This window comes from Piliocolobus tephrosceles, chromosome 8 (genome assembly GCF_002776525.5).
Source record: "Piliocolobus tephrosceles isolate RC106 chromosome 8, ASM277652v3, whole genome shotgun sequence".
Taxonomy (NCBI): Eukaryota; Metazoa; Chordata; class Mammalia; order Primates; family Cercopithecidae; genus Piliocolobus; species Piliocolobus tephrosceles.
In genome coordinates, this window is record NC_045441.1 from 109,793,913 (window position 1) to 109,806,078 (window position 12,166).

The following is a 12,166-nucleotide window of genomic DNA, read 5'->3' on the forward strand; positions in this document are numbered from 1 at the left end:
ACCTCCACGAGTACTGTTCATAGGAACAGTGAGACTAACATGCCGATGACATTGAAACAGGAAGAGTAACACACTTGATCATGGGAAAGGATGGATTGATTGGAAAGCCGTAATTCAGTGTGAGCCCTAATGTCATCTGATGCTACAAAAGCAGAATTTAGATGACCTAATGTCATCAAAATACAGATAATTAATCTCTCCAGATCAGTTTTCCCACATGATATTTAAGATTTAAACTTTTAATAAAGTTTAGAAACGCCTCCCGAGTTATATGTTTTTAGATTTTTGTTTTTATTCATCTTGATTGGAATTCAAATCCACGTAAACAGTATTTTTTAAATCAACTTGGTAGAATGCCTTTCATATTTGTACATCTAGACAAACTCCAACAAGTCAATCCACATTTGCTTCTTGGGGAAGCATTTTAATCCACGTTTGCATGATTGCTATTTGTTTAGCTATATTGAATTAGTGCCCATAACATTTTAATAATACTTAGTAGATGATGAAACCCTGGGCATTGATACTGATGGCTTCCCAACCCCTCTGCACCTCTGTCCCACCCAGGTTTGTGAGGTTTGCCCAGAATATATAGTGTGAGATGAATGTGTGAGTAATACATCATAATTTATCTCTGACGTTTCATCTGGCACATAGCTTGGGTGGGTAAGCCTTGCCTCCTTTGTAGAAGCATTCCCTTTTATAAAAATGCTCAAACGTCCCTTTTTGCAGTTGGGAAGTTATGACCCAAACATTGGACATCTCTGACATATTTTTTCTCCTTTTCAGCTTTTCGGATGATCCCTTATCCCTTGGAAAAGGGGCACCTATTTTATCCTTACCCAATCTGTACAGAAACAGCAGACCGAGAGCTGCTTCCATGTAAGTCTCACCTCTCTTCAGCCAGTGAGGGTGTGTGGCGAAAGGTGGGGATTGGAAGAGGTGGGAATATCAATGTTTAGAATGTTCCTTGTCTTTTATTACTTTTCTCCAAACCCCTGTCCTTGTTTAATAGCATATGTATTCAAGTGAGTTATGTGAGTGGGTTTGGCTTCCTGTTCCTCCAAGTCTCTCCAAATTTATCAAAGGGAAAAATGCCAAACGATTGAAATGTAGCTCAAGAAACCCTATGTACTGATGGGCCTGAGCACAGAGACCCCTGGTTTGAGCGGGTATGTGCTGGGCCGGTCCATTGTGAGGGTTCTGCCTGGGCTGCTCCACTGGACAGATGTGGTCTGCACAGACTGGAGTTTGAAGAAGAGCTGCTGACCGAGAGGGAGCTGCTCATGAGTCATGGGTGGGCAGGCAGTACCAGGAAGCTGGCACCATGGCCAGAGGTGGAGTTGTGGGGCAGGGCAGTGTGCTCTGTGGTGAGGCTGTGCTCTGGCCAGAGGGATTTCCCATGAGCACCTCGTGGGTTGCATGCAGTGGTTCAGAGTACCATGTGCAGAGCACACGTGCAGCCTCAGCACTGTATGAAAGCACACAAAAGAAAACCCTGCCCTCCACTACCTTACACAGCTAGCAGTCTAATGACCCACACCACATGTGGAAAATATTATTTTGCTTTGCTGTAATACAACATTGTTTTGACAATTCAGGCTAAATGGTTATTATCAAATCATACTGTGTACAAGGATCATGTCAGGCTCTTCATGTGGCCCTGACTTAGGATCTATTTTTCTCCCTCAGATAATAAGCTCCAAATTTCAGCTCTTTTCCCTTCTCTGTCTTCTCTCCTGCCATCTCTGCCCTTTCACCAGCCCCAGTTATATCAGTATCTTATAGCTGTAACATATAAGTATTTTCCCCAGAGGAACAGTGTAACCTTAGAGCCCTGGGTGCATAGTAAATTTCCAAACACCAGCATTATCCAGCCAGTCATGAGTCTCCAGCATGGTGGGATCTGGGGTGCAGAACTCAATGGCTGTCATCAGATTGAGGTAGCAGGAGGTGCTCCCTTGCCTCCTTGCCAGCCAGACCCAGTGCGAGATTTGTTACCCAGGGAACTGGGAGATCCCCGTGATGTGTTCCTCACTGTTCGAGTTTGATTGTGAAAAGAGTCTGGTGCCTCACACATTAGATTTGATTTCAGAAATCCTCACCGTGGGCCCATAGTTTACCTTTTGACTCCCCACTTCAGGGAGATCCTTGTTAAGTTTTGGTTTTCTGGTAAGAAAGGCAGTTTTCTGAAAAGTACAATGTTTTTAAATGTTTTAATCGAGTCCAATTAAGTTTCCATGGGGATAGATTAGTTATTAGAACAAGATTACAGTTCTTAAGAGAAACCTTATAGGGATAATCTTTATAAGCCCGAAATAGAAAATTATGGCTCACATTAATTGAATGCAGTGCTCCAAGTCTGGTCTCCCTCCAAAATCTTTTTTGGTTTGATGTTGAGGGTGAGGATATGAAGAAGGTAGGTTGTTTTAAGTGCTACCCATAATTTGCACATTAAAAGTATAATTATAGCCACATGAGGCCCTGAGCACACTTGCTCCATGTGTTTGAATCGCAGCAGGCTGACCTACCTGGACGTAGTAGGTGTGTTTGTCTGCATGGAGCTCCTCCTGGATTCCCTCCACCCTCAATATTCAGCCTTGTAGGTTACTGTTGAGGACTCTGAGGAACAGGAGCTGAATGGTAGAGGAAAGGCCTCTAGATCTTGTATTCCCTGAGGACCATGGAGCCCTCTGGTCCTCTTGGTTAGAGTGGGCTGTTTCTCACGTGTAGTTTCACAGCCTCTCCCGCAGCACCCCCAGCACTTGGCTCTTTCTCCTCCTTCAGGCCAGCCCCATCGACCCAGACAGTCTTTCAAGGAAGCATCATAATGAGCACAGAGAAGGAGGCGATTCTCTTGATCTTTGTACCACAGCTTTTTGGTTTTCCCAAACCCAATGTTTGAAATATAATATAAAAGTTACAGAAGGCGCTCTAAAGAGCACCAGCTTTTCTTGTTTTCTGATGGTTGTTGGAAGTTATTTGTCATCTAGAGTCTCTTACAATTGTGCCCGATAACCCTAGCAGCCTTGACCTTCCCGTCTTGCAGTTTGAATAGACCTACACGTGAGGTCCTCGCTGGATATCTCTCTATGAGGGCGGCATCCTCCACTGACACACTTAGAGAGTGCCAGGAAAAAATACAGGAGAAACTAGTATCACCTTGTTATAATGATTTTTAAAATACAGGAAGGAAAACATATAGACGGGGTGCCTTTTTTCCCTGTATACTCGATTTTGGATTTTCCAGGTTTTGTACAATGAACACCTGTTTTGTAATTTGAATAATTTCGTTGTTTTAGCTGTGTTTGCTTTTGAGAAAAGAATACTATACATTAGGCATAGGCGGTGCTCCTCTTCCCTCCCATGAAGGGGTCACACCCCCAAATTCGCCCCCTCCTGCCTCCACTGAAAGTGCTGAAGCCTGGACAGAGACTTGTGACCAGCAGATGGGCCTCCAAAGGCTGGCTCAGATGTTGGCTACGGTTTGTCAGGTGTGCTATTTTTTCATTTCCAATAGGCTTCCAACTGTTGCCCAAGCTCTGGAGTCAGCGCCACCATATAGACCTTCCCTGAGAATGCATTTTACTCCAGCCCTGATATTTTCCTTTTGGTCTTCTCCACAGCTTTCCATGAAGTCTCAGTTTACCCAAAGAAGGAGCTTCCCTTCTTTATTCTCTTTACTGCTGGATTATGTTCCTTCACAGCCATGCTGGCCCTCCTGACACATCAGTTCCCGGAACTTATGGGGGTCTTCGCAAAAGCTGTGAGTGTTTGCCTAGAGGGAGGCCTCGGGGAATGGATGGGGAAAGCCAAGGGAATCAGCGTAAGAGAAATGGGGTTGCCTTGCAGAAATGGATACGAGCCTGCAAAGATCGTTGCTCACCATTTAATTTTCATGATCATCAATGGAATCAAAGCGCTAAGGGTCAAATGAGAAAGTGCAGGTTGTTACTGCATGCCTTGCCTCTTTTCACAAATTCTCAGCCGTTTCCAAAAAATGCAGGAGGTCCAAAAGGATGGAATGATTTGGGGAATCCTAGCAAATGAAAAATGTGTGGGAAATTATTCAGTCTTCTGTAAATTGAATGACATTATTTCTAATCTTTGGATATCGTGGGTCTTTCCTTAGTGAAGGATGAGATTTACATTTTCAAAGATGATTTAAATAATTTTTTAAAAGGCTGCAAACCCTTGGCTTGTTTAAGGAATAGACAGAGGGTGTGAAGGGCTTATTAAGAAATAAACTGAAATGACATTTAGAAATACGGAAATCCATTAAGCGTCTTTAAGGAGCTTGAGGAGAGGAGCTTTAATAAGAAAAGCCATCTGCATTGACAGCCAAGAACCATTGTTTCTTTGTTGAAAACTGACCATTTCAACCTGCACATGCAGTTGAGGATAAGCTTACTGATCTTGCCACAGATGAGTTTCAAACAGAAGGAATAAGGAAAAGAGTATCAATTGCTTCCCTGGAACTCCATTCAGATTTCAAGGCGAGTGCAGTCAGAAAGGACGATTTCTAACTTGGCTGGGTTGATGTAATCCCTTTCCAGATGAGTGACATTTTCTGCTCGGCAGAGTTCAGGGACTGGAATTGCAAGAGTATTTTCATGCGTGTTGAAGATGAACTGGAAATCCCTCCGGCACCTCAATCTCAACATTTCCAAAACTGAACTCATCACTCCTCTTACCCCACTGCATCACTCCTCTTACCAAAACTGCTCCTCCTCCTGTATTCCTGACCTCTGCCATCTACCCTGTTGCTCAAGCCAGAAACTCAGCAGCCCTTCCAAACTCTTCCCTCTCTCAGTCCCCACATCCCATCTGTCTCGGCCTTCACAGTCCGTCAGTTCTAACCTCCTAAGCAACTAGGCCTTCAGTAAATGTGATTCATCTCTTCTTTCCCTCCTTTTCCCAAAGCATCCCTCTTAGTCTAGGTCCTTGTTATTTCTTGCCTGAACTCCTGCCATAGTCTTAACTGGTCTCCTTGCTTCCTGTCTTATCCTCCACCAGTCTGATACAAGAATGGTCTTTCTGAATTGCACATCTGAGCATGTCACTTCCCTGCTTAAATTTCTCCAGTGGTTTCTCACTGAGTTCAGGATCAAGTCCCAGTTGTTCAGCATGGCCTCCAAGGCTCTTTATGATCTGGCCCTTGCTTACCTCTCAGCCTTAGCTCTCCCAACTCTTGCACAGTCACTGCTCTTCAGCCATAATGGATCACTCACCATTCCCAGATGCACCAGGCTCTTGCACATTTCTGCGCCTTTGCACGTGCTGTTTGCTGTGCGTGGTATGCCCTTCACTGTCACCACCCTGCTCATCCACTCTACTAATGCCTCTTCGTCCTTTTATACTCAGCTTTCTTTAAAGTTCTTCTAAGCTGAGTTAGGTGTCTCTTCTCTGTGATCCCGCAGTATTCCATGAATACGTATATTCTCACATTTATTGTACCGTATTATAATTGTTGAAAACTTGTCTGTCCCGTTTAGAATGTGAGCTCCTTGAGAGCAGGACGGTGTCTTCCTTATCTCTGTATCCCCAAGGCTTTGCACAGTGCCTTGCACATAGGAGGTTTTCAATAAATGGTTATTAAATAATAAATGGTAGTGGTCTCTGCAGAAAGAATCAATGGAAAAATCAGATACAGCTTAGCATTTTTTTTTCTTCTTGTATGTTTATAATCATAGCCTCTTAGAGTTGAAAGGGACCTGAAGCAAATTACCTTTAACAGCAACCCTGAGTGGGGGTCACCTAGACTCATCTTGAATACTTTCTGTGATGGGGCGCTCACATATTTATAAACATTAAAGCCCATTTGATTATTGGATGACTCAGAACTTTTCCTTGTACTGTAAAAATCTGTCTCCCTTTGGTGTCCACTTATTCCTATTCTATACTGAGGGTACACCAAACAGCCCTCCTTCCTCCTGCAAATTCTTAGGACAGCTCACTAATTAATGGCCACCTCTAACCAACTACCTGCTTTTTCCTCCAGGTAGAATATCTTGCATTTCCTTAAGTCTTCTGTGCATGACATGATTTCTACACCCATTATCACCCATATTGCTGCCTTGGCTGTTCCTTAGTTTATGGACCTATACTACTTGTTATTTTCTTCTACTCCCTAGCCAATCTCTGAGTAAAAGTAGCTGCCAAAATTCTGAGTGTGACTTAGTAAAATTTAAAATAAGAATATATTTACATTAAACAATTATTGGTCTTTTATGTTTTCTGTTAAATATTTTTAGAGCATATTTGTAAAAATATGTCATTAGTCCAGTATTCTTCATTAAACTAACTGTAATAGCACTTGGTAGGAGTTTTGAATCAATAGAGATTCCCAGCCTCCAGTCTACATATTCACCTGGCCGCACCACCAGAAATCCAAAATCTTGAGTATTAGCAGGAGGAATCTGTATTTTTCACAAAGCCCCCAGCAGATTCTGAGGATAGAGATTGAGGGCATTTTACTGTCTCCTTCCAGGGACACTGCTTGGAAAACTGAACCTTGAAGCAGCCACTTGCAGCTGCATGGTGTGCCGTCAGAGCTGTTCAGGTGGAAGCTATTCAGGAATCAGTTGTTTCCCTGGCCGTACCTTGGAATCATCGAGAAACCTAAAAGCTACTGAGGCCTGTCCCCACAACCCGAACTTTCTCGGTCTGGGGTCAGCATGGGCAACTCTGTTGTCAAGCGCTCCCCTGGTGACATAGCTGTACAACCACTGTATTGAATGGAATGAATAATTGCCTGAGCCTGCATTAACCAGCAAGGGGATTGGGAATGCAGAGGGAAGGACAGCAACTAGAATGCAACTGGGGGTTCTCTAGGACTGGCCATACAGCTGTGCTTCCAGAGTGGAGCAGAGGGGTGTTCATTACGGTTGCGGGACAGGACCCCACTCGCTTCATTTCATGTTTTCAAAGCTTTGGTTTTGAGTATAGCATCAAATGATTGAGTAAAATATAAATCTGCCTTTAGGGTCCTCATATTTTCTGCTCTACCAAGGTGTGGTAGTTTGGTCAGCTCCCCATAGTTTTCAAATGTACTTTAGATAAGTTTGCATTTCAACCTCTGTCTGGAGAATCACATTTATCTTGCCCTTCATAAAATGTCTGTAGAGACTGTGTGGGGAAGGAAGATGGATGGCCTGAATGAGACAAGCCCCTTCTCCCGCCGCCTCCTCAACCTGCCCCCAGAGTCTTCTCTGCATCTTCACCCTGGTCACTTCATTAGGCCCCTCCCGAAGCTCCCACCCCACACCCCGCACCCCGCAGGTTATCGCAACTGCCCTAGAGGCTGCCTGCGACCATTTGCAGCTTGTGAAAGTGATTTTCTCAGCCCTTTCCTGAGATAATGTCCCTGGGACGATGACCTTTAGTAGATGCAGAGAGATTACACTGCCACCCCCAGCTGTGGGCTTGGGAACTCTCCAGCGTGTTTACATGGTGACCATGATGTGCGGCCCATAAGGAAGCCCACAGGGAAGCGTGAACCACTGGGAAACAGTGGAAGGAGCAGCTTCCACTGGCATTTCCCCCTAATCTAATCTACCTCAGTGATTTAGGACTAACTCTTCCTAGAATGTTTAGTTACAAAGATAAGCTTGCACATATAACTACGTTATCATTCCAAACCCACCTCCTCACAGAATGTGGGAAGGTCAGGATTCTGACCCCTCTGTCTTTCCTTCTCTAGCGTCTCTCCTTCCCTGAGACTGAGACTCCTGATTTCTGACTCTCATCTTCACTTATAGGCCTCGACCTCTTTGAAGCCTGATATTGATTACCATGAAATGTCAATTGTCTGATTGCAGTAGGGCACCTGGAAGTTATTCAGATAAGCGGCGGCGTTTTGAATGTTAATGAATCCTGTTGGGAGCCGTGACCTTCTAAGTGATGGTGTTTCAGGAAAGGGAAGATCAGGCAATTGAAGTGTCATTCTCTTTTTTTACTAGTTCAGTTGCATTTTCTCACCACGAGACACTCATTGAATCCTGGGGCATTTTGGTTAAAGATTTGACCATGTATCTCTGCCCTCTGGACAGTTTTAGACATCGAGATAAATAGGCTGTTCCAGGTTTTCTTGGTGTTGCTCATTCAGACTTAACTTTCCAGCAGTAAAGTGCCCCTTAAGTCAAGTGGAAACTGCTGTTTCTCCTTGTGTATTGGTTGGGTCTCCAGCTAAAAAATATTGACTGATTTTCAAACATGCTGAGAAATACAACTGAGCATCCCAAGCCAGTCATGCACCTCCAGACATTTTTAAAAATATCTCCCAATGGAGCCACTGGCCTTTATTTGGTTACAAAGGGGAAGGGTTTAGCAACTTCAGACACCTCACTACATTGCCTGCTGCCTCCTTGCAGGTATGCGATGGAAGGCATGCTGTGGGGGAAGGTGGCTTAATAAGGAAGGAAGCACATCTCAACTGGGGTTTGTGAGAGAGTAAGTTAGGCCCTCTAGGAAAAAGTTCAAGGGAGTCTTTGTGAATTCTCGCAAGGATGGAGCATTCTAGATAGGAGGGATAGAAGAGAATTATTCTATATGTTGGAGGCATTGGGCCTTAGTATTCTTGTGGAACCTTGTTGAGAAGGGCAGGTGTCATCCAGGAAAGAAGGGACCACTGTACTTTGCTGTGCAGCATGGGGAAAAGGGAGCATTTATGGACCTCAAACAGGATGAAGCTCTCCTCCTGATTTTCAGAGGCCTCACTTTTGTGCTTTTTATCCAAGTCAGGTTAGTGCCAAAAACAAAGCAAACAAATAAAAAACAAAAAAGGCCTTTATTTTAAGCCAACATTGTAACATCTCCATTCATTCTGCAGCTCAAGGTGTGGCTCCCTGAGGTCCGCACATTTTAGTGTGTGTGAATCACCCAGAGTACAGACTTTGAGCGATGCCTGTTACCTAGCTGTGCTGGCTCATGTTCAGCAGTTGCAACAGCTCCATGGCTGCAGTGGCTCAATATTCAGCAGTTCCTTCCCCACTCAACCACAACTTCAACAGTTCTAAATCTGTTTTTGGCCAAGTCTTCAGGATATAACTTTGCCAGCAATATCACCTTGTTTATTAAGCCCTATCTTCTACCACCTGTCAGAATCTCTGGTTTATCTAGACCACTATAACACTTTAACTCCTCTTGATGGAGTTGAGCATTATAGACAGATGCTGTGGTTTGTGGAGCCTTGGTGGTCTCTGATTATATATGTGTCTGTGTATGTAGATATACACATACGCAGACATATATAATTATGTATGTATACATATTATGTGTGTATTTCGTATCATGTTGGGTGAAGGCAATCAGTAGACTTGCTCCATATTATTCTTTTATAACTAGGATTTTACAAATGCTTTCAGAGTAATTGGGCAGTAATTGCTCATTCCCAGGCCCATTATCTCCCATGATACCTCCCAACTGCATTCGTGGGTGCACCCAGTCCAGCTCTAAACTGAAAAGGATAGGCCATCTATTCCATAGGGTGGTTCTATGCACTCAACAAAGGATAATTTCAGAAGGTTATCAGAAACTGCCATGTACCTGGCACCCGCTTGAGGATGGCACCGTCTCCTCTTTGCTGAAGCACTGACATGGCTGGCTGTTTCTTAACTGCAGACCCAGCCTGGCACACAGGGCCCTCCCCAGTATCCTTCTAGCCACTTTTGAACTCTACTTCTTCTAACTATCCTAGCTAAACTGAACCATTTACTACCTTCTGGTGATACGGTTGCTTTTCCATTTCTCTTCTGGCTGTTTACTGAGCCTGCAGGGCCCACCCTGCTCCTGTTTCTTTACCATCCTTACCCCATCTCTCTCTCTTCATATTCCAAGCATCCACTGGAGTCCGTTTTACTTGCCTCATTCTCAAAAGTATTCCTGCTGCTTTCAACAGAATGGATTCTCTCCCTTTTCCAGTCCCAGTGCTTTGTTTGGGCCTCTATCCTGATTGCCATCATAGCCTATCTGGTTATTAGTTTGCTCTGTCCAGATCTTCGTGGCCCCCTCCTTCACTGGGCTTTGAGCTTCTTGACAGTGGGAGTTTAGTTTTGTCCCATACCCCTTTATATTTCACCCAGCACTTAATTGCCTTACTAAATAAATACATTTAATTGGTGTAAAACACAGGTTGGAGAAGGATCCCAAATTTTATGCTGTCTTGATTTTCCATTTTACGGATCTCGCATTTGATGATCTGGCTATATTATGTGTTGCGGGCCTTCCCAGTGTGAAACTGGTTGTGAACCTGTTCTACGGGTCCAAAAAACAAAACAAAACAACAGGAAAGATTCTGGGTTAGCAAATTTGGGAAACTTGCCCACCATACCTCTTTTCGAAGACCCACAGTCCACAGAATGTATACCTAGTAAAGGAGCCTGATTTAACTTCATTAAATGTACTAAACTTGCTTGACCTCAGAACTGTGATCCCCTCTGCATATATACACACACATTGCACTACACTTCTATGAGAAATTCTTGGTAGTATGGATGGTGCTGTGTAATGGACAAGGGCTTAGGACAAAGGGCTCCACAGTACAGGAACCAGGTGTTGAACCCCAGTGAGACAATACCTGGGTTCTGAGCAGAGAGAGGGCAATGAAACCATCCCAACAACTCTCTCTTCCCCTACGGGTAGGGCACCTCTTCTGCCAGATGCTGGATGGGATGTGGAGTGAAGCCGATTCTTCACAAGAACAGAATTAGAATGGATTTGATAATATTTTAAAAAGAGTCTCACGTGAAGCACTTGGCTTTCTTAAAAGACAGCTAATGAGCTTTATTCTCTACATGAAAAGCAGAAAGGAATTTAGTAACCAAATGAAAGAGTTCCCAGAGGTGCACTCGGAACAGCTCCTTTTAACAAGGATCTGTCCTCCATGGAATAGCCAGTTTGCCGCCTTCTCCCAGGGTCCCAGGCATGCTGCTAAACACATGGCTCAGACAGGAGCCCAGGCTGCTGTTTGGGAGGCAGTGGAATCGCAAAGAAATTCATACACAACACACTTGACCTTTAAAATTGCCTTTTCCATTTAAAGTGAGCTGTACACCCAGCTAGATGAGCAGCTGGTCTAAGTTGTCACCATTTTTTTAACTCTTGTGCCCACTTGCCACCAATCTGTCATTCCTGGTTGACGACACCAGTCATCTGCATGGCAGCCAGCAGATGCTAAAGACTAGCAGGAAGACCTCAGGACTGTGGGCCACCTGTCAGGGGAGTGAGGGGGCTGTCAGCTGACACTTCTCCCCCTTATCTAACAGTGCTGGGGCCAAGGACTGGAATGCAGGTTTGACCATCAGCTGATGTTTCCTGTAAACATAAAGATGAAATGGTTGCCTTTTGAGACTTTCGTAATGCAGTGACTTAAGCTGCAAGAGTGGGTGGAGAGGTTTGTTTTATAGTCTTAAACAAGGTTTCTGCTGACTTCTGTGTCTGCCTGGTTTCTTTACAGTTCCTCAGCACTTTGTTTGCCCCCTTAAACTTTGTCATGGAGAAAGTGGAGAGCATCCTCCCATCCAGTCTGTGGCACCAGCTAACACGGATCTGAGAGAAGCCCCGTCCTCCAGTCACCTCACCCGCTGCTGCCACTGTCTCCTCCGTGCCAACTCCTCGTGGACCGCAAGAAAGCATGACTTTGAAAAAGGGAAGCCATTCCGAGATTTTAAAATGTTCATGGACTATTCCATATTAAAAGCTGTTTTTGTTGTACAAAATTCATTGATGTTCAGTTCTATTTTATTTTGCCTTCAGAAAAGAAGAAGGGAGTCAAAAATAAAACTTTTGTGTATTGCAGCAATCATTTGTATCCTCCTGTGTCTTCCAACCCTAAAATGGTTGATGTCCCAAATAAACCTTTGGGTTTACCTTGAGTTTCCTGGGAACCTGAATCTGCTGAGGGCCACATCATGGTTTCTCTGCTGATGGAACACATCTCAGCAGGCCCTGAGAACCCCTTATAGGCAGAGGCTTGGAACATGGAATCTCTTGGGTTCAACAGTACCATCATTGTCAACCCCAAACTGTCCTTCTAGGCCAAATGCACAGAAAAAGCTCACAAGAGGAATCACTGGAAGCATGAATGAAGCAAAATGTGTGTGCCATGGCAGGTTGTTCCGGTTCAGAGACTCTACTTACTGAAGAGTGTTCAACACTGTAGTTCCAG

The 12,166-nt window shown here is 44.2% G+C and overlaps 1 protein-coding gene across 14 annotated transcripts in view; it reads left to right on the forward strand.

Moving 5' to 3' along the window:
- The window catches only part of ST7 (suppression of tumorigenicity 7), a 280,691-nt gene extending 268,891 nt beyond the window's left edge, over window positions 1-11,800 (forward strand). For 12 of the 14 annotated variants that reach the window (XM_023228193.2, XM_023228194.2, XM_023228201.2 and 9 more), the window contains 3 exons: window positions 790-882; window positions 3,627-3,766; window positions 11,456-11,800. In XM_023228193.2, coding sequence (XP_023083961.1) covers window positions 790-882; window positions 3,627-3,766; window positions 11,456-11,551 — 329 coding nt within the window. In that variant the 3' untranslated portion in view covers window positions 11,552-11,800. Of the gene's footprint in view, window positions 1-789; window positions 883-3,626; window positions 3,767-4,556; window positions 5,697-11,455 lie in introns of those variants that run through there. The other 2 variants (XM_023228203.2, XM_023228204.2) reach the window with 2 other exon arrangements.
- The last annotated feature ends 366 nt before the right edge of the window (window positions 11,801-12,166 follow it).